At 46.3% G+C, this 27,182-nt stretch overlaps 7 protein-coding genes across 7 annotated transcripts; 4 read left to right on the plus strand and 3 right to left on the minus strand.

Annotated features, from left to right (window-relative positions):
- Positions 1-598: 598 nt before the first annotated feature.
- N7478_008442 (putative mitochondrial DnaJ chaperone (Mdj1)) lies at positions 599-2,368 on the plus strand (the record flags this gene model as incomplete). Its single annotated transcript, XM_056924656.1, has 3 exons — positions 599-808; positions 879-2,128; positions 2,188-2,368. 3 exons carry the CDS (start codon positions 599-601, stop codon positions 2,366-2,368), a joined length of 1,641 nt encoding a protein of 546 aa, XP_056777382.1.
- A 1,158-nt stretch (positions 2,369-3,526) lies between these two features.
- N7478_008443 (uncharacterized protein) lies at positions 3,527-4,023 on the plus strand (the record flags this gene model as incomplete). Its single annotated transcript, XM_056924657.1, has 2 exons — positions 3,527-3,827; positions 3,929-4,023. The coding sequence occupies 2 exons, from the start codon at positions 3,527-3,529 to the stop codon at positions 4,021-4,023; spliced, it is 396 nt and encodes a 131-aa protein (XP_056777383.1).
- A 711-nt stretch (positions 4,024-4,734) lies between these two features.
- Positions 4,735-7,926, minus strand: bro1 (putative signal transduction protein BroA; the record flags this gene model as incomplete). Its single annotated transcript, XM_056924658.1, has 3 exons — positions 4,735-5,883; positions 5,974-7,561; positions 7,649-7,926. 3 exons carry the CDS (start codon positions 7,924-7,926, stop codon positions 4,735-4,737), a joined length of 3,015 nt encoding a protein of 1,004 aa, XP_056777384.1.
- A 1,426-nt stretch (positions 7,927-9,352) lies between these two features.
- On the minus strand, positions 9,353-9,836 carry N7478_008445 (uncharacterized protein; the record flags this gene model as incomplete). The annotated part of the gene is made up of 3 exons (XM_056924659.1): positions 9,353-9,452; positions 9,526-9,613; positions 9,671-9,836. 3 exons carry the CDS (start codon positions 9,834-9,836, stop codon positions 9,353-9,355), a joined length of 354 nt encoding a protein of 117 aa, XP_056777385.1.
- Positions 9,837-11,374: 1,538 nt separating this feature from the next.
- Positions 11,375-12,173, minus strand: N7478_008446 (uncharacterized protein; the record flags this gene model as incomplete). The annotated part of the gene is made up of 2 exons (XM_056924660.1): positions 11,375-11,830; positions 11,994-12,173. The coding sequence occupies 2 exons, from the start codon at positions 12,171-12,173 to the stop codon at positions 11,375-11,377; spliced, it is 636 nt and encodes a 211-aa protein (XP_056777386.1).
- A 10,031-nt stretch (positions 12,174-22,204) lies between these two features.
- N7478_008447 (C2H2-type zinc finger protein) lies at positions 22,205-23,464 on the plus strand (the record flags this gene model as incomplete). Its single annotated transcript, XM_056924661.1, has 1 exon — positions 22,205-23,464. One exon carries the CDS (start codon positions 22,205-22,207, stop codon positions 23,462-23,464), a length of 1,260 nt encoding a protein of 419 aa, XP_056777387.1.
- A 2,431-nt stretch (positions 23,465-25,895) lies between these two features.
- Positions 25,896-26,999, plus strand: N7478_008448 (uncharacterized protein; the record flags this gene model as incomplete). The annotated part of the gene is made up of 1 exon (XM_056924662.1): positions 25,896-26,999. The coding sequence occupies one exon, from the start codon at positions 25,896-25,898 to the stop codon at positions 26,997-26,999; it is 1,104 nt and encodes a 367-aa protein (XP_056777388.1).
- Between the last annotated feature and the right edge of the window lie 183 nt (positions 27,000-27,182).

Genomic DNA, 27,182 nt, shown 5'->3' on the forward strand with positions numbered 1-27,182 from the left:
CTATATGCGATACCACCTGTCTAGCATGTCAAACACACAACTAAGTAAATACCTACGCATCTTCTTATCGACAGCTTTGTCATATACAAATTCCTAATATCAATGAATGTGGCCACATGGCTATCAGCGAAAACACCCAAAACTCCTTGTATACTTCCGAGGTCTCGTCATTTCAGTGTCACAGATCAATTTGTTCAATCATTGAACTCATATACAAGCAAAGGTGTTATTTCCACGTATTCTTCGGATACTTTAGCTCAGTATCCTCTTCTCGTACATTTAAGATATAATACTATGCAATGGTCAAATCCTTCTATACTAATCAAGCACCCAATGATTTCATCGCGGCTCCACAGCAACTTTCCCGGCCCGATGTTTTTCCATTACCAATCTCCTCGCCGACTAGATGATTCTACAACAATTTCCCCGAAAGACTACTATTGGTGTTTTTCTGTTATAGACTTTTTCTTTCCCTTCGAGCTTTGGCGGCCCCTTTATTGAACGACTTGGATTCCTTCCTCGTATACCCCCCTGCCGGAGCCCGGCTTCGACTTCGACAATTCGACCAACCGTTACTCGGCTATTACTATTCTTCCCGATGAATCCATCCGCGGCTTTGCCCAAGGCCGTGGCCCTCCCCGCGCGTCTGTTCCGGACACAACCCCAATGTTCGACCCAGGCGACTCGTTCTACTATCTGCACACCGTCTCAAAAACGAACTTACCATGCGGGAGCTTCCGCTTCCCCGGCTAGACGATTGCGCGAGGGTATCCCCAAGAAGAATGCTTCATATGTCTTCGTTGTCCGGGTATGTAATTCTTTTATTTCTACCTCGCATGACAATATGTAAAATTCGCTACTAATCATTCTTTTTCTAGCCTTTCCATTCGACCGCTTCCCTCGCAATTGCCGATCCCTACAAAACCCTCGGCGTAGCCAAAGATGCATCCGCCGGCGATATCAAGAAGGCCTACTACGGCTTGGCTAAAAAGTATCACCCAGATACTAACAAGGAAGCCAACGCCAAAGACAAGTTTAACGAGGCTCAATCCGCCTACGAGCTGCTTTCCGATACCAAGAAGCGCGAACAATACGACCAGTTTGGCTCTGCCGCGTTCGACCAGAACGGCGGCTTCAACCCTCACGCTGGCGGCAACCCATTCGCAGGTGCAGGTGGCTTCCATGGATTCGGTGGAGGTTTTGGAGGCGGAGGATTTGGCGGTGGTTTCTCGGGCGATATCAATTTCGAAGATCTTTTCGGTGCTTTTACTGGTGGTGCGCGCCGAGGTCCTAGAGGCCGCCGCAATCCATTCCAGGAGCAGATCCTTGTCGGAGAGGATATTGAGGTCCAAAGCAACATTACATTCATGGACTCTGCCAAGGGTACCTCGAAGGAAATCGTCATTACGCCCTTGGAAGAGTGTGGAACCTGTAAAGGTGATGGCTTGAAGTCCGGCGCTAAGCGCTCTCAGTGCAAGTCTTGCAATGGTACTGGAACTCGTGTTCACTTGATGCAGGGTGGCTTCCAGGTTGCTGCTACTTGCGATACCTGTGGTGGAGCTGGTATGTCAGTGCCTCGTGGATCCGAGTGTGGCTCCTGTCACGGAAACGGTGTTATTCGCGATCGCAAGACTCTGAAGGTGGACATCCCCGCTGGTGTTGAGGATGGCATGCGGATGAGAGTCACTGGTGAAGGTGATGCACCTCCAACCGGTACCTCTGCTTCGCCTGGTACCCGTACTCAACGTGGTGATCTATATGTCACAATTCGTGTTGCCCCGGATAATCGCTTCACCCGCAATGGATCCGATATTCTTTATACAGCCACTATTCCACTCACTACTGCTTTGCTGGGTGGTGAAGTTACTATCCCAACTCTTGATAACGAAGTCAAGGTCAAGGTCTCTACTGGTACTGGCACCGGTGATCGGATCACTTTGTCGGGTATGGGTATGAAGAAGTTGAGCGGTGGTCGCGCACGCTTCAGCCCAACGGGTGATTTGAGAGTCGAGTTCAAGGTTTCCATGCCGAAATATCTGACTGGTAACCAACGGACAATCCTGGAGGTACTTGCTGATGAGATGAACGACAAGACGGCAAAACGGACTATGAACTTTAGCAAGGAGAGGTAAGTCTTCATAATACACTTGAATATTTTAGTTGCTTCTTATGCTTACATTATGATAGTCCTCCCAGCCAGCCCGGCGACGAAAAAAGTGAAGGATTCCTCAAGTCGGTGTGGCACCGACTTATGGACAACAAGGAGAGCGATGCCACAAAGTCCGAGTCCAAGGATGCAAAGAACGATGTCAAGAAGGATGCCAAGGACGAAAAGAAGGACGAGAAGGATGAGAAGAAGTCGAGCTAAACCCCTGTAAATCTCCATGTACTACTATATCCGCCATCTGGGCTGTACTTACTTTCTACCACTTCATGTTTCTTTTCTTTCATAGCGTCGGCGAGATTGGGCAATCTATTCTGCCCGGGGAAGAATATGGGGCGGGCCATGTATTACTATGTGTTAAGCTACCATGAAGCTCTCTACTTTATTATAGACAAAAAAAGACATACACATATCAACAGTATCAGGTTCAAGTTCCTTGCTCATGTTTTCTTTGCTAAATGCACTCTTCTCATCCATCATTTCAAACATTCACGATCCAGGTCTACGTCATTAAAGTTGATGTTATTAAAAGAAATGTACGTCACTGACACTAAGATTATTACTAGAGTCTTCCGTTGTCTCCAAGTGCGAGACCGCCTGAAGAAGTTCAAAGCAAAGTAGAGCTTTTTAGTGGTGAATAGTGGTGGACTCCCTGGCCCTTGCATAAGGTCTAGCCTCCTATAGGAAACGATCTCAGGGTCTCGCACTTATTCAACTAACTAAGTAAGAATTTTTACTTGATATTTGGGGGCCTCCCGTTGGTCTAATCTAAGCACCCAATCATCCTTCCCCATATTCTAGATTCATCTCTACTTACATTAAGTCACTATAAATGCGCACATATGTATCACAGTACAATGACCTAGTCTTCTTCTGGCCCATTCATGCGCAGGACTAGCAACTTACCCAGATCATCCTTCCCCGCATACCAGATTAGTCTCTGAAGATTAATCAATATCTACATCATGGAGTCCCAGAAAAGCTTAGATCAGTATCACAGTGCAAGGCCCTAGTCTCATTCTGGCTTCTACCTTGGTAGAACTAGAAGCTAGCCCCTTGAATGACGAAAGTCGCCACTGTATACCTAGGTGAGGATGGGGGTGTTTTGGTTGAGAAGTCCAATTTACAACATATGATCTTGAGTTCTACGGAACAAAGAGTAGTTTATGGTGATATCATCGCTAAAAATAGCATGGAGATATTACAGTTGTATAGATGGCTCGTTGTCTATAAAAGAGACCATATCATCTCCTCGGAGATATCCCAATCCATCAACAGCAAAGAACATCGCATCACTCCAGCAAAGCATTCTCCATTTTCCAATTTTCAAATATTTCTATCTACCTATCAATTCTTATCAAGATGGTTGCCTCAAAGACCCTAGCAGCAGCCATTGTCGCCTTCGGCTTTTCTTCCTCCGCTCTGGCATGCGTGAATTTCAAAGGTAGCGATGCTTCCGATGGCAGCTTCGTCGTAACCGATGGTGGTTCTATGAAGTGCTCGGGCGCTATTCAAAGCGGAGACAAGGATCTAAGTATGTTCATACACACACATCAGATTTTGTATCACCTACCCCCTCTTTCTTCAATTCCACTAACTTGCGAAGGCTGTGTCGACGGCTACTCCCTGAATTACGACTGGACGGATAACATGAGCGTTGACGGTATGCCAGTGACTTACTGCAACCCGTCCGAATGGTATGTATTCTTATATCGTTGAGTCATTAATTGGCGACTGGAATATTGCTAATATCTGTTTATTTAGCTGGTCTCTCACCATTCCGCACTCAAGCTGCGACAATGGATGGTCTTTGGTTTGCAATTTTGACTACTCGACTTTCGGCTGTTGATTTGATTTGATTTGATTTGATCTGCTGGACAGAACTCATCTTAGTGTCTGATATGTTATGATTCTATGTCTCATGGATATCATATAGTCTTTGATATCTTTGCTTTTCTTGGTTGCTTTCCTTATTGAGTTGTGCGTTCGTCTGCATGAGTATCATGATTGCGAAATTTTGTTTTGGTTACTTTTGTCATAGATCGAAATCGCATATTTATTGATTCTTTATTTTGAAATTTTGATCTACTTTAAGTTGGAATTTAATCTAGATTGGTGAGTATCGGTGCCATCATGTAGTTCAACTTGGAATTTACATTCCAAGACTATCATAATGCCCAGGTGAGGAACCTAGATAAACCAAGTGGAGGAATCTCTTAAAGCCGTATACATATTCCCAATGATCTTTTATTCAGCTGTTCTGAGGCATAAATGATCGGGTTTCAAGCCATATGCGAGGGCGCTACTATATTGATTCGTCATTTACATAAAACATAGCTTCTAAACTAAGAAATAACGGGACGAAATCCAATCCGAAGTTGAAAATGGTGAAGATCAAGACAAAAAATGGCCGACGGGGGTGATATCGGACTATGAGTATGTAAAATACTGAGTGGGGGCAGTAAACAGACAGAGATAAACGCCGAGAAAAATGTTTGCCTCTCCATTTTAACCAGTACCTAATCCATCATCCTTATCACGATTCCCATAGTTGACCGCTAAACACACGCTTATTTCCAGGCATTGAGGCCAGACCAGGGATCACCTGAAGCAGGTGGCTGCGACTGGGACTGAGACTGAGACTGCGAGGGGGTCTTGTGATGTCCATATGGCCTGGCTTGGGAATACCCACCAGGTCCGGAGGGGAAAGGACCAGACGAAGTTGGGTATGTGGTTTGCTGCGGGCGTGGAGGAGGCGGAGGAGGGATGTAGCCTTGTGGGGCCATATAGTGCGATGGAGTACCAGCTTGACCAGCAGATGGCGCAGGGCTAGCACTGGGATATCCGTACGGAGTAGGTGTTTGAGAGAAAAATTGCTGATTGGGAGGTGGGGAGACTGGTGCCTGGTAAGGGTATGCCATGGGGTTATAGCCTTCAGAAAGTGGAGCAGCGGCACCTTGCTGGAATGGTTGGCCATGTGCATATTGCATACCTGGGGTGGCGCTCATACCCATGTATTGTCCATATGGCGCCGGAGAGTGTGATGCTGGCACGCCGTGAGGGGGTTGCATATTCGGAGGATAGCGAGGCGACATCTGGGGGGCCGGCCCGGTTCCATATGGTGGCGCTTGAACAGCAGGAGGAGGCGACTTGACCTTAGAGGGCGGCGCAGGAGTAGAGCCGGTTGATGGGGAGCTAGTTGCTGGTTTTGGCTCTGTCGACAGACGTTCCATAAGCTGTCGGAGTTTTTCTCGCTCCCGATCCTCTTGCTCCGAGACTCCGCTAGCCTTGTCACGCTCAATCTGACTTAAGAGCTGGGCACCCTCGGAACGGCGGTTACTGATGAAGGTCTCAACGTTCTTCCGTAGACTTTCAACATTCTCACCCATATCTTTGTAGAATGTTCGTGCCTGGACAATTCCAGACGAAAGGCCATTGAATGCTTCATAAACCTTTTTGTATCGAGAAATCACCGAATTTCTTTGTCGTGTGATACCCTCATACTTAGATTGCTCGGATTGAACTCGTTTGTCTTGCAAGAGATCGGCATATGTCTTGGTCAATTCTTTCATCAATGATGATTGTCTGTGGTTCGCCTGGAGCAAACGGTTTTGATGAGGACGGAACTTTTCTAGCTCGGCTTCGAAAAGTTGATTCTCTTGGCCGGAAATAGACTTCTTGTTCAGAATCAAAACGTTTGATATGTCATCGGTGTGGATCTTTCAGAAAAAGTCAGTGACAAGGCCCCATTAATTAAAAGCGAACGACATGAGTGTAATGATTTTGGGAAACAAATGATGGATACATACCTTCTCTTTGAGATCTTTAAGCACTTGAGACCGCTCACGCTTAACGAGGTTGAGTTTCTTCAAGATATCCTCCACTTTAGCAATCTGGTCCGCAACTGACGAACCTCCCTCGTCATAGACATCATCCAACAAGCTTCCTTCAGCGGGGCTGGTGGCTCCATTTTTGCCCTTGTTATGCTTAGAGCCCGCCTTTATCAGGGCCTGTTGAAAGAGTACATCGGCTTCGTCTGTTTCTCCCGCAGAACGCATCTGGTCAAAGTCACCCTCGTACTGCCGCAGAGTAGCTGAGAGTTGAGTATCACTGGCACTGGCTTCACTAACAGTATCACGATATGTGCGGACGTCTCCTCGGAGAGTCGTGTTCAAGCGTCCACTGGGTTGCTGACTCCAATCACCACCGTACTTAGAGCGCATCTTCTCACACACACTCTCTTCCAGATCAAGCTGCTTCGAGCATTGATCCAGTTGCGATACAACTTCAGCCTTGCGCTCCTGGAGCTCATCAAAAGCTCGGTTGAAGGGTTTGTGCCCTGCAAGTTCCGAGCACCAGCGACGAAACTCCTCGTCCACGGTCATTTCTTGATCCATGCCACCTTTTAGAATGTTGAGACTACCTGGCAGTTTTAAATAATCCAAACTGGCGGCCATTTCGCCATTTGCAGTCTCGACCTTCTCGGTTTCCGCACGAATCAGTTTAGCTTTCTCTTCATCGTACAGACTGGCAGTCTCTGTGACAGACATAGGAACCAGCTTTTGGAAAATATCCGGTCCAATGATGCGCTGAATATCCTGTCCTTGATATAGTTCACTGACCGGAATTGCCTTTGCCGCGGGAAGCTTGGCAACAGGGGAAAGTCCGGCTTCATTTGGAACGGGTTGGTGGTAGATAAAGTCGTTGTCTTTAACCAAGGTAACCATTTGTGAATGTACGTTTTCCTGGTTGTGTTTGATGATTTCTATCAAATTGGCGCCGGCTTCAGCTGGCAGATTCGAGGTCGCTGGAGCTGAAGAGGGAAATGATTTAGCCCAGGTCAATGCAGTTGTAGCTTGCTTGTCGGCCACTTGCAACCGAGAAATAGCTACTCCATGAGATCCACTCTCACTATCTGCGATCGCTTGGTAGTAAGATGCAACAGAGCTCATATGGGCCCCTTTAGCTTGCACTAATATTGACCATACCTTGTCGAAGACGTTTTTGCTGACAAAATCCGACATCGTCTCCGCCGCCTGAGAATAGAGATAGGCCGCCTGGCTTGCCAGTTTGGCTAGGAAGCCAGGCTTCTTAGAATCCGTTATTTGCTTTTCCAGGAAGACCTCCTGGGCCTGCGCTAGCGTAACATGGATCAATGTTTTGACCGTGTCGCGGTTAAGGTCGGTGGAAGGCGCATGTAAGAAATTCTCATTGATGTATGTAAACATGCCCGCGGAGGCTTGGAAGGAATGGTAAGCCGTTTTCACGCCGGTGTCATCCGCGCGGTTCTGGTTGGCGGCATGGCAGGAAAGAACGGCGGAGATGTTGAAGATGATAGACGCTTTTTCGAAGGCCAGGGAGTATTGGGCGGTTGACTTGTGAGTGAACGCATCATACCTATGCGCGAGAGATATTATATTAGTATGATATTTGATTTTAATGTCGAGGGTTGGACAGCATGTATCAAGGTAGGTTGGACCATACCATGTGAACGAGATCTTGATGTGATTCTCGTCGACGGGGAACCGGAGATCCAAAAGCTCCAGCTGTCCGTAGTATCGATACAACAGGTCGCGTCCAGTAGCGCTATCCTTGCCGGCACCCCTCATGTCCTGGCGGAGTCGGTTGAGTGTTGTACATTCTTGGGCATAGCGCTCGGGGTCCTCGCCATAGGTCTCTCGGATGTAGTCCTTGAGAGGTTGGATCCAATCGATCTCGTTGGTCTGCTTGAGCGGACACGAAAGCATCGGTGACTCAACCATTGTGCGACGGTCTTCAGGAGCAGGATGCTCCCATCCACGAATATAGATGGTAGAGGAAACACGAAGCCAGGGGGTGGTAAGCGGGGGAGTTGATGATATGGGTTGAGGGGGTCGGGATCGAGGCTGTGGGGTAAGTAGGCGGGCAGGTGCTTGGTGTTGACTAGCTAGGCCAATGACGTAGCTGATACTGAAGAGGATTAAATCGAATTGACGAACTGAAAGGAAAAGGAGAAAATGGCGGAGCGAAAGGGAGAAAGGGGGTGGAGAGGATAATCGTAGCGCTAGACGGTGACGAGGTGGGATGTGATGGCCTTGGAGGTGACGGCCGTGTTCTGGTCTGGGCGCCCAATAACATAGCACCAGTTGACGGAACTATGTAGATGAACACCTGGCACGACCTTGGCTTCAACACTTTTACATTTAACAAAGTTGCCTCATGTTTACGCTTATGAGTAGATATAAACATATAATCTCTATGAAGAAAAAATATGTATACATTAAAATGTCAATAGCATTTGCAGCGGCAAAAAGCCGACTACTAGTAGTAATAAAAAGAGCTAAAGCTATAAATAGTATGGATGCCTTACCCGTGAAAGTTACAGGTCATATCAGATAAAAAGATTACGATTTCCACGAGATCAGCATAAACTTGAATACGAGTAATCGAAGTTGCAACTAACACAGATGCCCCATCTTTGTCGCAGCCGATATATGGAACGATGATAGGCCAACTGAGAGGATATTAGCAATCTCTTCACCAAACCACGGTGCTAGCAGAATCGTGGAAACATACTAGCTATCACTGCTTCGGCTTACAATAGGTAGTTAGTATATTTATTTCGGCATTATCCGAATAGCCATAATTCAAAGTGAAGCCATCTATATAGTCTACCCGTCGAGTTTGGGAATTGAAGTCTGATGACCAGGTCGAATCTATAAACATACCAACGTCATGATCTCCCATTGACAGAGAGCCCGGCGAACGCGTCTCATAATAACTATCGCTTATAGTAATACCAAGCTTCTTTAAGACTCCAATATAGAATGGATCTACTAGTATTCTGGGTGAAAGGGTGACTCCCGGGGCAGGTGAATCGGGCCAACTGGGGCAGACTCAGCATATTAAGTAACCTTTTTGAAACTTAGTATAGACAACCTTGAAAGAATTCTGGAGTAAATCAATGTACAGCCAATCAGTGGAAATCAGAAATATTCTACAATTGTATACGCATCTTTTCATCCCGGTGACGAGATATAAGCACCAGTGCTAACCCACATGCAGTAAACTAACCGCGAATTCTAATATCTACGCAAGGATACATAGAATGTTCAAGTTGTAGCAATTTCAAAACAAAAGATCACTTAATAAACGATGTCTATATAGCAAATTAATACAGAACACATCATACGATCCCATGAGATCAAATTAACAGCCAAAAGTCGAATAGTCAAAGTCGTAGATGCCGCCGCAGATGCCCTCAGTACAAGCTGATTCAGTGTTGTCATACGGAATAGTAATAGACCAACTAAACAAATATTAGCATGCATTCCCACATCACCAAGTGACAGCAAGATTCTAGCAACATCGAGATTACCTACCATTCACTCGGGTTGCAGTAAGTTACTGGCATACCGGTACCATCGTTATCCGACCAGTCGTAGTTCAAAGAATAACCGGAAATACAATCTTATTTCCAAGTTAGTATGATAAAAGACAAACCAATCCACATAATGCATAACATACCGGCATCTTTATCTCCAGTAGTGATCGAATCCGAACAAGTTGTGGTATCACCATCGGTTACAGTGATATCGCTGTTTGTGCTCCCCTTGAAATTAACACATGCCAGGGCTGAAGATGAAAAGCCAAGGGCGACAATGGCCGGTCCGAAGATATTTGAGGCGATCATTTTGGTGATAGAATGAGGGATGAGTAGATGTTTGAAACTGAAGTTTGTTTGGAAGAAGTTGGAATGCTGTTGATTGTGCTGTTGATGATTGTATTCAAGTTGTAGGAGGTGAAAGGCACCCTTTTATGGATTGCAAGACCTCGATCTATACTGGTATATTGTAAGATATCCCAAAGCTCTGAGGTATGTAGTTTGCCGTGATGATATCATTTTGCCGCTAATACTATAATTATACTCAGGATTAACCGATCTACATTTCTCAAACATAGTAGCTCTCTTTGGATACTGATTCAGCATGCATACAATGTAGAACCGCACTGCAACATAGAAGTGCCTTTCATGACACGACTACACGGCCGCTACAGACTGTAAAGTTGATATTCACTCTTGTTTTCTCTATTTGGTTTGAATCTCTTAAACTTATACTATTTGGATTATTGAATGCTATACAAAATATACTACTTTACGCCTACGGACTACTACCTATCCACGGCACAACTATTTTACTATTCATCTCTTGGGGGCTGTCGTCATTTGATATGGGGGCGGGCTCCTAGGACTAAACTACTATAATGTGAACTTCGCACCACTATACTGTGAATCTCGCACTTATGTAACGCTTAAAGATAGAATCTCGCCCCATACAGTAGTAAATTTGACTACTGTATGGGGCGAGATCAACAGGGGCGGAAATACCCAATAACTCCGGCCTTTCTGCAACATTACTTGTGAAAGTAAGTTTTTGGCAATCTTTAGGACTAGCAGGGGTTCTTTGGATGGGGCCAGGGCAAAAACCTAGGAAAAGTTCAGCTGTCAAGGTGGCGGGTTGCAAGATATACGCGAAGGCCCCCGGTCCCCTAACCTAACGCTCAACGGGCGTATTGAAGAGTGTCCAGTTTATCAATCCTGCGGATATCAATGACGTGAAGTCGCCACGATGAATGAATAAGTGGGCGGTTTCATCTTGGCATGTTGACCAGAAAGGAAATCCAGCTTTCGAGTTGAAAAGAGCGTAAAATGATGCAGTGACTGTGCTGCATTCAGAGAATAAAAGACGATCTATGTAGAATTGAGCAACGACAATGTTTGAAGCGATGGATGATGAAGCGGGTGCTATCATCTTGGCACGTTGATAATGAAAGGAAATCCAGCTTCGAATTGAAACAAGTAAAAGCTTATGCAGTGAATATTCTACATTAGTAGAATAATGACAATGACGTAGAACTTGAATTGGCCTACGTCAATGTTTGAAGCGATGGATGATATGATGTAGTGAGATTTTGAGAACCCAAGCCATCTGTACAAAAGCCTGGCCATAGTAGTGGATGGATAATAAATAATGAACGGTAGCTGCAACATGAATCAACGTAGCGAAACATTGAACTATACAGCATAAACATATATACAAGCAAACATGAACCCTGAACAGCCCCAAACGCCATGGGTATCTTGAAAAGGAATTGGAAAGCAAAGCAGGCCAGCAAAGCCAGCCCTCAATGTAAGTATCTCGAAGAAGCAGAGCTTAGACAAACAGCTTCTTACGGCTGGAACCGCAATCGAAATTGTCTCCCCCTCCTCTCTTCACGAACAGTATATAGAAACCTCGCAATGCTCTCCGGCTCCGACAAGCCCGCACTATTAAAGTGTTTTCGCACAACAAGCGCAAATGAGTCCTTGCTCACGCGGTCTTGTCCAATAATCCGGCGAAGAGGCGCATCGTTCTCGCGCTCTCGCGAGCTTGTACTTCCCGTTCCTTCGCGGCTTCCTTCTGTCCCCGTGCCGGGGTGTGAGGAAATAATGTGATCGCGACGATAGGAGGGAGGTTCTTTAGATTTAGTTGCACGGCGAGCTGCGAGAGCTGTTGGGGAGCGTAGACCGATGCCTTGCGAGAGGACTAGACGGGAATAGTCGCTTGAGAAGGCTGAGGGGGTGGGGAGTTTGTGGATGTGTCGGTATGAGTGGAGGATGTCGAGGGGCAGTTCAGGCCAAGGAACCTGGCATTGTTAGTTTATGAATTGCATGAATGGACTAAGAAGAGAAGTATATAGTCTTGAGAACATGGCAGATAGAGTGATTTCTTCTCATTGTCTTATCTGGTCTGTGGTTCTCGAGCAAAATTGTCTTCTGCCGAGGCCTAGCCCCTAATTGGACACTTACATTTGGTTGTTCGTCTGCTTCTTGGTTCACGGGGGCGCTTGTTACTGATGCCTTTTCTTTGGCTGCTGCGCCTGTCTTCCGGCTCTTAGGGGCAGTTGTTCTGTATTCTCTTGTGCCGCTGGAAGCTTCGGACCTGGAGTCGTCCACGATTGCAGCGGTACGCTGGCGTGGAGGTGCCATGGTACGAATGGCACGGAGAAAAAGATACAAATAGATATAGGATGTGTTCGATTATATAGGATGAAGGTTTGATTGAAGCGAAGTGGTCTTGTCAGTCAGAATAAGAGTAGTAGGCTTGCTGAGCGCTGGCCTTGTTGCTTAGATTCTCCGCTTTGCGGGCGGGGAGACGCGGCAGAACCCATAATTTTCTCTTTCCGCTTTTGGCGTGGACGGATTGAAGTCCGAGATACATGAAGTGCGGATTTCTATGGGAAAATATGATCATTTCGTCGCATCTTCTCTTCCTATGATCATACCATGGAAGGTTTCAAGGGATCTTCTGGAGATCTGGGGATCTGGAGACAGTTATTTTGTATAGCTGGTCATTTCAAATGATGTCATGTAGGAAAACGCGTTTCCAGGTTTTCCCGATTGGGATACATTTCATTGTACTCCCGCGCATCTCTCCACGAACTGGCACTGAGTGTTTGTTCTCTTTGCTTGGCTCTGGTCTGGGACTCACCGCTTCATGCGGAGAAACATTGGCAACCTCCGCAAGTCGGATGAAACTGCGGGACTAGCAAAACAGATCGGACCACCGAGCCAGCGCTGTTCCGGATGAGTGGAGAGGCATTCTCCATGTCCTTCCTTCATGCCGCAATTGCCGGACTCTAACTTGGGCACAGTTACACGGCACGGTATGACTACCAGACTGCCGAGCAAACAATCCCATATCCCTACTACCACCTTGCTCCATACTAGTGATAGAGATTCCAAGCGCCGTTTCCAGACTTTAACAAAAAGAGGCAAAATGCTAGAGTACAAATCCAGCAACTAAGCCGATGGCCGGCAAATCCGCCACCGGAAGATTCTCGGCGGGGAAAACATCGGGACAACCGGGACCAGGACCGGGTATGTACCAAAAGAAAATGATAGAAAAAATAGTGAAAAATTAGTGAAAAAATGAAAGAGAGAAAATTGTGGAGATTGGGGATTCGGATCCTTAGTCAGACTTGGAGTCGAGAGAAATTTTTCTCTCTAATCAGAGCCAACGGCACCAGCACGCAAGGCCACGCCGAGTCGGCACAATCCCGAGTCTCAGCCCGAGTGCAACTCGGGCCCGTGGCTCCAACACGGAATCATAAACCAGTTTTGCTCCATGTCTTTGCCCCCTAGGAAATCCTAGAATCACGAAAAAGTTACCAAGCCACCACGGAAACCTGCCGTGGGCTTGTTCACCGAACGCCCCTTTTCTAGCCCTTGTTACTCGGTATAGTACTTGCTCCGATCAAATTCAGATTTTTTCATGAATCTCCATACCTTCAAACGGATAGAGCCCGCCTCTCCTCCCTACACTTCCAAGAAAACTCCAATGTGATTCGTACCAGCTTGATTTACGTTTGTAAGGTATTCCACAAATTGCCAGTTTTACACATGTACACATGCACTAGATCTACAATTATACTAGACCGACCCGTGGAAAGGGCTTGACTCACCACGCGAAAGCACCCCAGGCCCCTACAGTATGCCCCAGGGCCTCTCCCGACGCCCCAAGATCATTGTGGGGCCATAGTAGGAAAAGTGCGAGAAAAAATAAATTTGTCCCCGCAATTGATCTGTGGCATGCCACAATGGCACGCCCGCAATTTTCTTTCCGAGTTCACCCGATGACTGCATCTTTCCAACAGCCCTATGGGTCGATGCTCCTTGAGCCTGGAACCTGGAAACTGGGCTCGGTAGCTTGAAAATACTGTACCTGCAGTAGAGGATGGTCTAGCTAGAGCTAAGACCAGCCTAGACCTAATGTACACCCTCCTGAAAGAAATGTACATGTATCTATGTACTCCATACCTGAGCGATATTAAAGTTGAGATAGGTAGGTCCTCTCAAGAGGTCCGTGTTTAGTAGAGATATGAAGAGAGGTCCAGGATTCTGTCGTCATCGTTTAATAGTACCTGGAAGCTATTTCCCCATCTTCTGCCTAACTAGCTTGATGAGGAATTTAGCGCCCCATTCCTGAGCTCCTCTATCCAAGTGGTCAGTGTAAGGACGGAGTATAGGTACGGAGTACACAGCCGTACTATCCGGGGCGGGTGTTCTCCGTAAATGTAAGTACTCCAGGTACATTATCTTGGAACGACGTGGATCAACATTGATGGTATTCGTGTACAATGTACTTCGTACTCCGTACCCGACAGGGAACTGAGACAATGGAATCATTCCATTTTCACACATTTCCCATGTGCCAGGAACACAATGAATACGAATAATTATGATCGTGTTAAGCATAACAGCTCGATAATCTCGTCATAATAGACCGAGCCGACGTAATGGACCGGGTACCGAAGCCGAGGCTGGGGAGGGATGAAAATGGAGACGTCAACATCAGGTCAGATTGAAGCTAAATTCAAGAATTGAGTTGTTTTCACATGGTCTGTTTGCACAGGTGTACGGTACACATGTGAAATTGACCCAGGTTCAGCTAGGTCAGCTATCAGGTTAGCTTCGTGGAGCTTTGGCGCTGGGCTGGGGACGATAGGCAGATCGCAAAGCGCACGTGAAATCAATAGTGGCCAGCATGGTCTGATGGGTTTATTGGGGTCCATCTACAAACGGTAATAATTGTGACTTTCAAGGGTCAAAGAATTAGGGTAGTATTTATCCATGGATCTTTCCTCTTCTTTTTTAAATAATAAATATTATTTTGTGAATTGTGAATCTTTGTCTCTCCACACTGGGCTACTGGGTTAGTTAGGATTAGCAGATCAGCTCATCGGGGTACACATGTAAAGTGCATCAATTGATCATTTAGTGGGATCATCGATCACTAGGGGCATTTTGTTTTTCCCGTCGAAAACAACGCAAATCGCAGATAAAAAATCTGTCAAAAGTGGGTAGGATTACTCAATCCGTGAGTATGGGGTAATCGAAACAAATAATTCACTCAGTGGAGAGACGGAAAAAGATACTCGGCCCTCACCGAAAACTGCACACGGTGGTGGGGGGCACCCACCACTGGCCGCTTCTTCCCCCCTTTTCCAGATAATGACCCATAACCAGTACAGTATGTACAATAAAGGTTCAAGATACTCTGTACTCTAGACAAACTATCTGTTCTCCTCTTCTTTTCTCCTTTTCTTCTTATCTTGTCTTTCAAGCGTTATCTTGCGTCCCCGGACTGTGTATCTGAACACTCGGACTCCGGCAGGTCGGCCCCGCATCATTGGAGGGGGCGGTGATATCAGCATGATGTGGCTTGAGATGATCATTGGGCGAGGGGGATTCTGTTCCAGAAGCTGTGGATCGCGGATCGCTCGCCTTGGCGTTGGAGTTTGCCTGTGTTGAAAGTGTGGATGTGCGTGGCAGTAGAACTCCCCAGCCCGGGTTTGGGGGCAAGCTGGGTTGCACCGGGGAGATACACTGCCGTGATTCCTATTTTGTTGTTCGCCGTGCGACGGAGGGTTAGTATTCCCCGCGCTGGACTGAGTAACTGGACCCGAATACTCCGTGCCTTTCGATTTATTTTATTTTATTTTATTTTATTTACTCCTATTTTATCTTATTTTATTATTTTAATCTCTCCACTATCAAATTTAAGGCCAATTTAGATTTTCCCTTTATTTCCATTATTAATACTCACTATCTATCTATCTTTCTTTACAGGCGTAGATAACTTATCCTTGGTAGAGAAGAACCAACTCTATACCCCGGATTTTTCAATCCCCCGCAAAGCCAAGCGCGCCAAATGTCACCCTTTCCAGCACAAATGATACACTCAAAGTTTTCACAGCTTGCAAGATCCAGGGTCCCTTCTCCATATCTCCGTAATTCCCCAATCTATGAGTCAACTAGTCTGAATGATAAATAATTAATGATTAATCCACGTCATGTAACTCCTACCGCCCATGATAACGATAGCCTTTGTCTTTGCCCAGGTGCTCCCGCTCGTACTGTAACCAGCCCAAGCGTTCCCCGTGGCGTTCGCTTGGTGAGGTTTCAGCGCAACAGGCAGCACGATTGGAAACAGAGCGCCAACGAATCCCAATTCTCGATGAACCCTGTCCCACGTCACTTTGTTTCTGTTTCTGTTTCTGTCTGTTTCGTCTCGGTTCGCGCCTTTGCCTTCGCTCTCGCCCTCGCATTCAACTTTAATTCGCTATTTTTTTTCTATCTCCAGCGAGGCGCAAGCACGTCATGGCTTACGTTCCAGCAAGGGGTTGCGTGATGGCTGATGGCTTATGTGTCCTGAACAGATACGGGGAGATTATTATGTGCGCATAAACGAATTGTAGACCTCCTTGTCCGCCCCCATCAGCCAGGTTGCAGTCATTTCCCGTTAATGCCTTGAATTTGTGAAGAGTAAAATCCTGCTAGAGGTATGTGCGGGATAGAATGACAATTCGGATAACGTGATGGTGGTGCTGGTGACTAAAAGATTGACTGTTCGGAAAGGCGGCAAGACAAGATTGGAACATTGAAATTGGAGATCAAATTGCGAGATTGCGTTATTGCGCTATTGCGATATGGCTTTTGCTTTCCCCGGTTCGAGTTTCCCCGTTCCCCATACCCCATACTTTGGATCATGATCACCCAAGGGATCATACTCGTTTTCGACTTCGGAGAACCGGGGATTACCTGATGCAGCTCAAAGTTGGCGCTGTAGGAGATTTGCATTTGCATTTGCATTTGCCTTTTGAATTTTTCATTTCCAATTTCCTGGTTTTTTCTTTTCTTTATCTCGATTTTTCATCAGTTGGAGTCAGTCACTTCTTCTTTTATAAAATGAAAATAAAAATTTGTCGTGGTCCAATCATTCTTAGCGCCTGCTCTTGACCAGGGTTACTGTCGTATGTTTGCGAAAAGATCACATAATATTACGGCGTGCATTATGTATAAGACCCAACTTTAAGATTCCCCAGACCCAGACAGATTGCGTGATAAGAACCGCTGTGGGGGAAATCAGCAAATCCGAAACTCAGCCCGGAAAATCATCCCTGTGATGTGCAATGACAAGCACATCAGCGATGTCGGACGTGGAGAAAGGTCGATCACCTTATCAAGTCCTCGACCTCGACCGACCGCTACTGTAGGCAGGAAGTACAGTCAGTAGGTATCTCCCGCGGCGCGACGGAAGGACTCGTAACGATCAACATCCCTGCAAAGACAACATGCTTGATGTTTTAGATTTTTTGCTTTTTTCATCCTATTTTTGACAAATTTGACTTTTTACCCTGCCCTTCAAGGTCGATCCTGGAAGTTAGAATGGAACGGAATGATACTGAAGATTGCGGGGGTATGTATGAGTCTTAACAGTGTGACGATCACCGGGTACATCCTCCAAACTTTGACGATCATCCCCGTTCCCAGGAAAACCCTTTAGGAAGAATTATGGGGCAGATGGACTCGGAACTTGAAGTTGATTTTTTTGTGGGCTTGGCCTAAGTTTTAATAACGTGTGCTGAGTACGTACTTTGGTTCCATCAGATACTTAGCTTACTGTAGTTAGCGCTCGGCGAGGTTACTTATTATCGGCGATTGAAATTGTAGTCTTGGGTTCCAGTGGAGTGGGGACCTTGTTGGTACATCCCCCACGCTCTACTGTGTATAGTATGTGGGTTGTGTGTGTCGATCGTCGCGATCGCGGGGATGGCGGGAACATACCCAGGAAAGTGAAAAGCGAGAATGAAAATTTTTTCGGTGTGTGTGATTCCGGAAGACCGAAAAACCGATATGAGTCCACTGATAGATATGATAATTGGATTTCGGTGGGATACGGAAGACGAATTCCGATACAATATGGGTGTGGTTTCTTTTGCGCCCCGATAATGAAATTATATGTATTCCCCAACGATAACCCTAGGGATCATCAACATGCCTACATGGTATAAAACTGAGTACGGAGGACTCCCGAGCTCTATCATTATGCCGGATATACATTCTCCATACAAGCTCCAAGATAGACTTGAATTTATATCCATATTGTACGAACCATGCATACATATATCCGGACACCTAGCATACTACATACGTTCCCCGTAATATCCAGGGCTAGATCATGATGCACAGTCAAAGATGTCGTCAGCTGAAACACCACGTCAAACGGACAGCGTGTTTCAAGGCCCGTTTCGTACAGGTCAACTACTCGGCAAAAAGCGGGTAATTGCTGGGTACAGTATCCGTGCCTGGAAAAGAAAGGGCAAGTCAGCTTCGTAGCGCAGCACCAAGACATAGCCCATTCCCCCCCTGCAGATAGGGGCGCCGAATCCGGAGCTTCTCCAGAGCAATGGCACCATTCCCCGTGGAGAGCTGACAGCCCACTTTTTTCCGTCTTGGAAATAATGCGGGTGTTGCGCACCGCATTCGGTGATGGGGTTTTCCGTGGGACGTTAGGTTATATTTATTATCTAATTATTATCTTTATTTTTATTTTATTTTTTCTTAGTAATTTTTATAATCTTTTTGTCTGCCAGTGTTTCTTCAGGCCTTGGCCCCTCTTCTCTATCGTCCGATAGGAGAGGCAGATTCAATCTTAATCTGGGGATTTGCAAAGTAAGGTAAGGGCGTTCCCCTCATAATCCACCCAATGATAGATCACAGATACAGAGTTTGCGGAGGTCGGGGGAATTTCACACGCCGAACACTGTACCCCATGCCATGATAAGTGAGGTAAAGCAAAGTGACTGGCAAAAATTCCTTTTTTGGTCATGGGTAATTGTGTGCTGGGTATAATATTGATTGCCAAGCTTGAAAAAGGGTGATGGCAGCATTCTTGACCCTCCCGTCGCAATTTCATGCTTAAGATCTGCCACTAAAGGGTTTGCCCCCTCTCTCCTCCCTCCATTTTTACCCTGGTGCCACGGCTATATGCAGGTCGTCCACCGCCCTGGATCGCTAACGAACATGGCGTTCGAGGTAAGTGATAATCACGATGGTACCTACAGTACTAGTATGTGGATCTCCGAGAAGGAGCGCACTGGAAAAATTCATGAGTAGACGGAAAAATTGTACAGAAGCGCCAGCGCCCCCTCCTCAGGGTTCTCCGTAGAAGTGTACTCCGTAATCTCCATCCGTTTATGGGGGGTGATCCAACCAGGTTCTATCTACTCGTCACATGGGGTGGGGGATTCCGTACTCGGTTGCCGAGCGGGCGTATCTTTCTTTATCCCGTGGCGCGATCGTAGGCCACTTGGGAGGATGGGGGTTATCAATTGTCAAGGGCAGAGGCTCCACTCTGGGGCCACCGGGTGATCGCTAAAACATCCAGGATGGGGGAATCCCCGGCTATCAGGGCATGAACCTGTAGCAGTTTGTACTAGTAGACGGCGGAAACTCGGTTTTATTTTTGATTTATTATTTTTCTGAGAGCAAACTAATTTTTGAAAAAAATTGCAAAATTGAATCGTCAAAATTGGTTCTCCCTTCCGTTTCTGTCATCGGGGAAATACTCCATGGGGGAGTACGTACCGTTCCTCCGCACCTCCACAGCCCCAAATTCCAAGTCAGCCACCCGGTCCGGTTTTCGGGGTTAGTTCGCAGATAGGACAGTTCTTTTGATTCTATGGAGGCAAATGAGCAACACAAAAATGAAGGACGCCTAATTGCACATGTGTATTATGTTATAGATCTAGTCAGCAACGAGAAAGAGAACGAGCTGGTGTAAAGGCGGGACATTGGCGGGAATTTGGTTCTGGTCCGGTGCGGCTTTGCGGCTGCATGGTGCATGGTGCACCATCGCCAATTATTGGAGGATCTGCGCCTATCAGTTGAGATTTTCTAATCTTTGTTTATGTCTATCCTATCCTGTTCTCTACCAATCCACTGTACCCTTGGGGGCCACGGACCACTTACTATCTAGGCACTGGCATGCTTGAAGCTGCCGCTTCGTAACCCCGGCTTCATGGAATCCGGGGCATTATGTACATACAGTGATTTAATTTAATTTAGTTTGCTTTTATTTTATTTTATTTTATTTTATTTTATTTTATTTTATTTTATTTTATTTTATTTTATTTTATTTTATTTTATTTTATTTTATTTTATTTTATTTTATTTTGTTTTATTTTATTTTGGGATATTGCACGCAGTCTATTTGTACATGATTGTCCTGTGATATGGATGAACGTGATTTGCGTAACCGGCCAAACCCAGAGCTGATCAGAAGTTTGTAGCGAATATAGTTGGTGGTGATTAAATGATTTGGCGGTGATTGTGAAAAGATCCGGGTTGTTTTCGTGCGCGATCCTCGCGATCCTCGCGATCCTTTTTCCTTTTTACGCTTCTTTTCTCCTGTATGACCTCTCCATTCCCATGACTAAATCATGCTCGAATCATGTATCATGTGTCGACATCATCGATGATCCTGCCCAGCGTCACTACTGGAGACTTTACCCTAACCCCAGGATTCAGTGTATTTACTTTTTTTATTTATTCATTTTTGATTATTGATATTTAATTTAATTATAAAGGTTGCCTATCTACATAGCTTAACAAGGTTGTGTGAACTTAAATGATCGTCTATCTTGGGAACGATATGGGCAGTCTAGACTGTTCTTCCCGATTCCCCGGTGAGGAGAGCATATGTACAATCCAGCAAGTTGCCACTGACCTCATGCGATCATTCGGTTGTCACCAATCACTTCTTTGGTTGCCCGGAAGAGAGGGGTGAGAAGGTGATGTGGGATATGTGGAATATGGTTTGCTGGGAGAAAAGAGCCCCGGGGAAAGGACAGCTTGGAATGCCGGGGCCCCGATAAGCCCGTTTTTGGAGGCATCAGCTCAGTCGCAGCTTTCTCCAGATGCGCGATAGCCGGAAGGGGGGGAGAAGGACAGATACGGGCCACGCACTGGTGGTCACGCCACACGGGGTTCTTCAGCAAGACGGATGAGATAATCCAAGGACCTTCTGAGTAGCGTCGGCACTAGCCCGGTCCCCACATTTGGATTGGGATTTAAATAATTAATTTTTTTTTGCAGTATGAAGTACGTAGCCCTGAAGCCCTGAGGCCCTTTAATTCGTTTTATTATGATCTCTTCAAGTCCTTTAGACCCTTAGCTGGGTAAGTGCATGAACATCAGATTATGCTGGCGGGGATTTATATAAGGAATAGGATATACACATTAAAATCGCCAGATGACAGCCCTGGAGAAGAAAAGGGGAAAACGCACAGGAATAACAAGATCAAAACCAATTAACACAATTAACACACGGCGATCTACCGGTGCACGTTGCCCAATTTTTCTTCGCTGGTACTTTTTCGCATTTGGCAGGCTATTCGATACTTGGAGTTGGTGCAATCGATTTAATTTTATCCCAGAGTTTCCCCTTTGGGTCATTTTGGGAATTTTTAATTTTTCTATTTGCAAAATTTTTATTTCTTTATTTTTATTTTTTATTTTCAGATTTTATTTGAATTTTTCTTTTTCAATTTTCCCATTCTGCCCCAGTCACTTATTCTCTCTAGTGTCTTGTCCCTTCCCTACAGTTCCCTTCTCCCCCACACACTTCTACTAACCTTCTCACGATCCGATAAAAAAAAAGGTGCTTTTTTACATTTTTTCTTTTTTTTTACGTTTTCTTTTTTTTTCTGTTTTCTGATTTTTTACATTTTCCAATTTTTTTTTCCCCTTTTCCCCCAATCCCCATCCCGAGCCCCCTTCTCCCCGATTTCTCCCTTCCTCATTTTTCCCCTCCATTCCTCTATTTGTGACCCCCTTCCCTTCTTCTTTTATTATCTTCCTACTCCCCAGATCGTCGTCTCCAGATTTTTTCTGTTTCCCCTCCCCTTTGTCTTACCCCCCTACTTTCTTTACTTCCCTTCACTATATCCAGTGTGGGAGCAGGAAAATTAAAAGACAACCAAAATAAAGGTTTATACTTCGATCATCCTTCTACCCGATCGACTACTACTTTGCCTCCCTCGGGTGCAGATCTACCGGAACATCCTAGATCTGGGACCCCTGCGACCACAAGAAATTCATTCACCTCGGCACACCCTGGTCTACCTATAAACTCTCATCATTCCCACTCCGTCAATTCCGGTGAGGAATTTCACATGTCTCAACCGTCGTCAGTGGGTTTCTCAAATCTACTGAACCCTCAAGAAGCATCCGACCCCATTCAACCTCAGCCTACCCACGGGGACTCTGATACCACCATGGCCTCTTCTGTAAGCTTGCTGCCGCCTCTCATGAAGGGTGCTCGTCCTGCCAACGAGGAAGTTCGTCAGGACTTGCCTCGCCCGTATAAGTGCCCTCTTTGCGATCGTGCTTTCCACCGTCTGGAGCACCAAACTCGCCATATCCGGACACACACTGGTGAAAAGCCTCACGCCTGCCAGTTCCCCGGTTGCACAAAGCGATTCAGCCGCTCCGACGAACTGACTCGTCACTCGCGCATTCACAACAACCCCAACTCGCGCCGCAGCAACAAGGCCCAGCATCTAGCTGCTGCCTCTGCCGCCGCTAACCAGGATGTGAACATGACCAACGCGCCTCAAATGCCCAGTATGGCCAACATGATGCCCCCTCCCAGCAAGCCCATCACTCGCTCTGCGCCGGTTTCGCAGGTCGGTTCCCCAGATGTGTCTCCCCCACACTCTTTCTCCAACTACGCCAACCACATGCGCTCAAATCTGGGTCCTTACTCGCGCACTACCGAACGGGCCTCCTCCGGAATGGATATCAACCTGCTCGCTACTGCTGCTTCTCAGGTTGAGCGAGATGACCACATGGGCTACCACGGATCGCGTCATGGCATGTTCGGCTCGCGTCATCACAATAGCAGTCGTGGACTTCCTTCGCTCTCTGCCTACGCCATTTCCCAGAACATGACACGCTCGCATTCTAATGAGGACGACGATGCCTACGCCCACCACCGTGTGAAGCGCTCCCGCCCTAACTCTCCCAACTCTACCGCGCCCTCTTCCCCCACATTCTCGCACGATTCTCTTTCGCCCACACCCGATCACACTCCCCTGGCTACCCCTGCACACTCGCCTCGTCTGCGTCCAATGGGCGCCAACGAGCTGCACCTTCCCTCAATCCGCCACCTCTCTCTCCAACACACACCCGCCCTGGCCCCCATGGAACCCCAACCCGAGGGTCCCAATTACTACAGCCCCAGTTCCGGCAACATGGGTCCCACAATCACAGACATCATGTCCAAATCCGACGGCACACAGCGCAAACTGCCAGTACCCCAGGTTCCCAAGGTGGCAGTGCAAGATATGCTGAATCCCGCCACTGGGTTCTCATCCATGAACTCGTCAACCAACAACTCCGTTGCTGGCGGCGACTTGGCGGAACGCTATTAAAAATAGCGACTTCCATCCTCTTAACGTCTGCAACTTGTTTAATGTGCGCCACGAAACGATAGACTTGTGCATTTTCTTCTTTCTTTCTATCTTTTTTTACCCCATGTTTTTGCGGGCATCAATGGTGTCGGTGGATGGTTACTATTTTTTATCTTCATTTACTCTTGAGGCGTCTTCGAACCAAATATAGATGGATGGGAATTTCTTTTTCTTATGGCTGTTTTTATTCTGTTCCAGTCTCAAAAATTTCTCTCTCTGATTACCTCAGCTTTTACTTCTCTCTTATTCTATTATACTCCTCTCTGAGACCTGTGGTCTCTTTTTACTTCTTAACAACCCTGTTCTTTATTCTTCTCAACTTAATTTGCTACCTGTGCTACAGGGAAATTCCAAAAATTCGATACCACTACATATTTTCAAGTTGTAAGATTCAGGATACAATTTACTTTTAAGTTTCAAAATATACTTGATAGTATAGGTAGACAACATCATATGATAGTAAGACTTCATAAGTCTGGAGATGAATGGATTGCGGGATTACCCCTCCCACACTGGCAGACAAGTCTCCAAAGTATAGAAACCGAAATTGAGATTGAAATCTCCGACAAAAATGCAGGAGTATAATCCTACATATACAAATTAAGCCTTGTGGCCATTCTTCACACTCCCGACATCCCGAGTCCAAGCCCAGCTACTGCACACTCCAAACATTAGCCTCTTGCCCCCGCTTCCCCTCCAATGCTTAGCGCGCAAAGAAAAAGACCTTGTTTCAAGACGCATCTTCCAATTTGAGATTATGCAAGCCTGCGTGGCTCCGATTGTCATCAAGTATTAGCATCACATCATAGGTATCTATGGCATGATATATAAAACGGTATTGTGCTATCTATTATTAAACTGGAGACGGAGTCCAAAAAGTGTATATGTATCCGGCCTCGGGATTGCTGATATTTTGTAAAATAGAAATGAAAATATATAATATAAGTAATATGAAATATGAAATTAGCAAAAGAAAAGATGGGAAAAATAGAAAAGAAAGACGGAAGGCTATGTAGCTAAAATTGAAGAATGTCCGTTACTTCTTTTTCCTGCCACCTTTTGACGTTTTCCCTTCTAAGCGATAGTACCAGTGTCTACTATTCAGCTGCCCAGGTGGCTACGTGTATACCCTATCTTATCTTCCTCAAGGTCGGTTTTACGATTCATATTAGTGTAATACAAGTAGGTACAATCGGGAAAGATATTTAACAACTTGAAATCTAGAAAATGATAGGTGCAAGAGTTTATAGGAAAAATAAAAATGTACCTATAGGAGAGTAGCAGCATAGCACATGTAGACATGGGAGGAGCCCTGGAGATACGTAGGAGTCCTACATATACATTCTGTGCACTCCAATGTGCTATTCTTGGCATGTAACCTTACAAAAGACCTTAGGATTTCCAACTGGGTTGACTAGACACTGGCAGTTAATAGTACATACTGTCTGCAGCACCGACCTCCGCAAGCCTGTCAATGTGCATGTACCTGTACTTTGTGCAGGACTTCCCGTCCGACCCACGCATGGACTTGTGTCGTGCATGCTGACGAAACCTAGGTCAATTTATTTTCCTACTGTGGCGAAGATCGTTGCCTACTCGTGGCTTGTTGGGGCTGACCTTTGAAGATGTAGTCAAGACACGCATATTCAGATGTAGACTGGGTCACATAGTACATAGTAGTTTTTGAGTGCGGCTAAAAACACCCAATAACGAATAACTGCAAGGCAAAATAAAAGTGCACCACACAATAAGCCTAGATCCCTTTTAAATATTTCGTCAAAATCAGTATTCAAGGCTAGTAAAATATTGTTGAAGATAAGAAAGACCTGGACAGTATTTACACTAGAAAATAGATCAAAAATATTCACGTATATCATTTCCGAACTAGGCTTAGCACCTGGTGTGCTTTTAGCTGTTACTGTGTGTTTTTAGCCGTACCCTAGTTCTTTTTTTTGGCGGGGCTTATCCATCCCACCTGTTACCTGGCATGAATGATGTTCGAGACCCCGGGAAACGTGCAAGACGTACGGAACGTGCGAGGAAAGCAACTGTCGCCTAGCGGCTAGGCAGTCAGAACGACTGACGCAATATAGGCTTGATACTTACACTGGCCCGCCCCCTTCCCCGCGCAAGAAGCGGAGCAGGTCGGAGCGTGACTGAGTACCCAGCAGGTCGGAGTACTAAGCAGCGCTCGACCCTGTGTTCATATTGCGGTGCAGAAGCCTAAGCTGACAAGATACCTGGGATCGACCGAGTCTTGGTAATCTGTTTTTGTTATTGCTTGCTCTCTTTGCATCGCATCGCATCGCATCACAGCGTATACCGCATCTCATCTCATCTCATCACATCACAACCTGTACTTAATACATCTTGTGTTCTAACAGCAGAACAGATGAGAGAAGAGATAGTACCAGACCCCAGCGCTGCCCGATCCCGCAACCGCAACCGCAAAAAGCAAAGTGAGGTGACGATCATCGGCGGGATGCGCTCGTCTTCACCTGCCCCGCCGGGCCTTTCGAGCGGATCCTCTTCATCTCCGTCGATCACGTCGGTCGAGACCTCGTCTACCGGTGTTGGCTTTGGATTCGGCGGGGGAACAACTGGTCTTCGTCGAGATAGTGTTGATGTGAGAAGTGATGGAAGTGGTGTTTCGGCCCCCGTAATCACAGCCATGGCTACTCCAACCGGAACTCCAACTACTCCTGCTCCTGCTCCTCTTCCTTCTGACAGAAACGGAAACGGAAATGGGGCCATGGAGCAGCGTTCGTCCCGCGCCTCATCCTCATCGTGGAGTACTGCTGCGCCATCAGCTGCATCGGCTGCGTCAGCTGGGGTCATGGAGAATGATGCTCAGTCGCAGGATCCGAGTGATAGGCTTTATACATGCTTATTCCATATGCTTGATTGCCATGACTCTTTTGATGACTTTGCGCAATGGAAAACGCATGTTTTGAGTCATTTCCGAACACATCCGCCTCCGCGAACGGCGCGGTGTCCTCTCTGTTCGGATGCAGAGTTTGTCGATGAAGGTGATGATGAGTCGTTATTGTTATCGCCCTTGTCCATAGTAGAGTCGAGTATCGCTGGCCTCGGTATTAGTGACAAGTCTAACGAGAGGATACCTGGTCAAAACCATCAAGATGAGACCATGATAACGACAATCCCAGATAACAAAGAAGCTATCCAACAAGAAGAATCAGCCTGGCTTCGTATGTTGGATCATGTCGCAACAGCCCACTACCAAAGGGGTGAGACCTTAGCGGGCAGTCGACCAGATTTTGAACTCATGCGGTATCTCTATGGACGGCGAATTATAACTGATGCTCAGTTCAAGGCTATGCAGCTTGCGCCTGCACCTTCGAGCCCGGCTTATCACCGTTCGCAGGATAGAGTTCGTGCCAGTATTGGATCCTCAGATGAGCCATATTATGCACCTTATAGTCGGCGACGAGAGGAGAGAATGAGAGGGGCAACAAAAGGGGTTAGTGTTGTCTGAGTTGTGCCACTCGCCGTCTTGTCTTCCCTTTTTCTGTTCGAGGTTTGGTTCATCGCAGTTTGGATTTTCAACCATCCATGTGACCCGAGAAAACCGTTGTTTTGCGTTTTTTGCGAATATTCCCCCGCTTGCTTTGTTTCACTTCACTTTGTACATCTTTTATATATCCTTTGAGCGGCATTT

The sequence above is a fragment of the Penicillium angulare genome (assembly GCF_028827245.1).
Source record: "Penicillium angulare strain IBT 27051 chromosome Unknown utg000005l_segment0_segment0, whole genome shotgun sequence".
Lineage (NCBI taxonomy): Eukaryota > Fungi > Ascomycota > Eurotiomycetes > Eurotiales > Aspergillaceae > Penicillium > Penicillium angulare.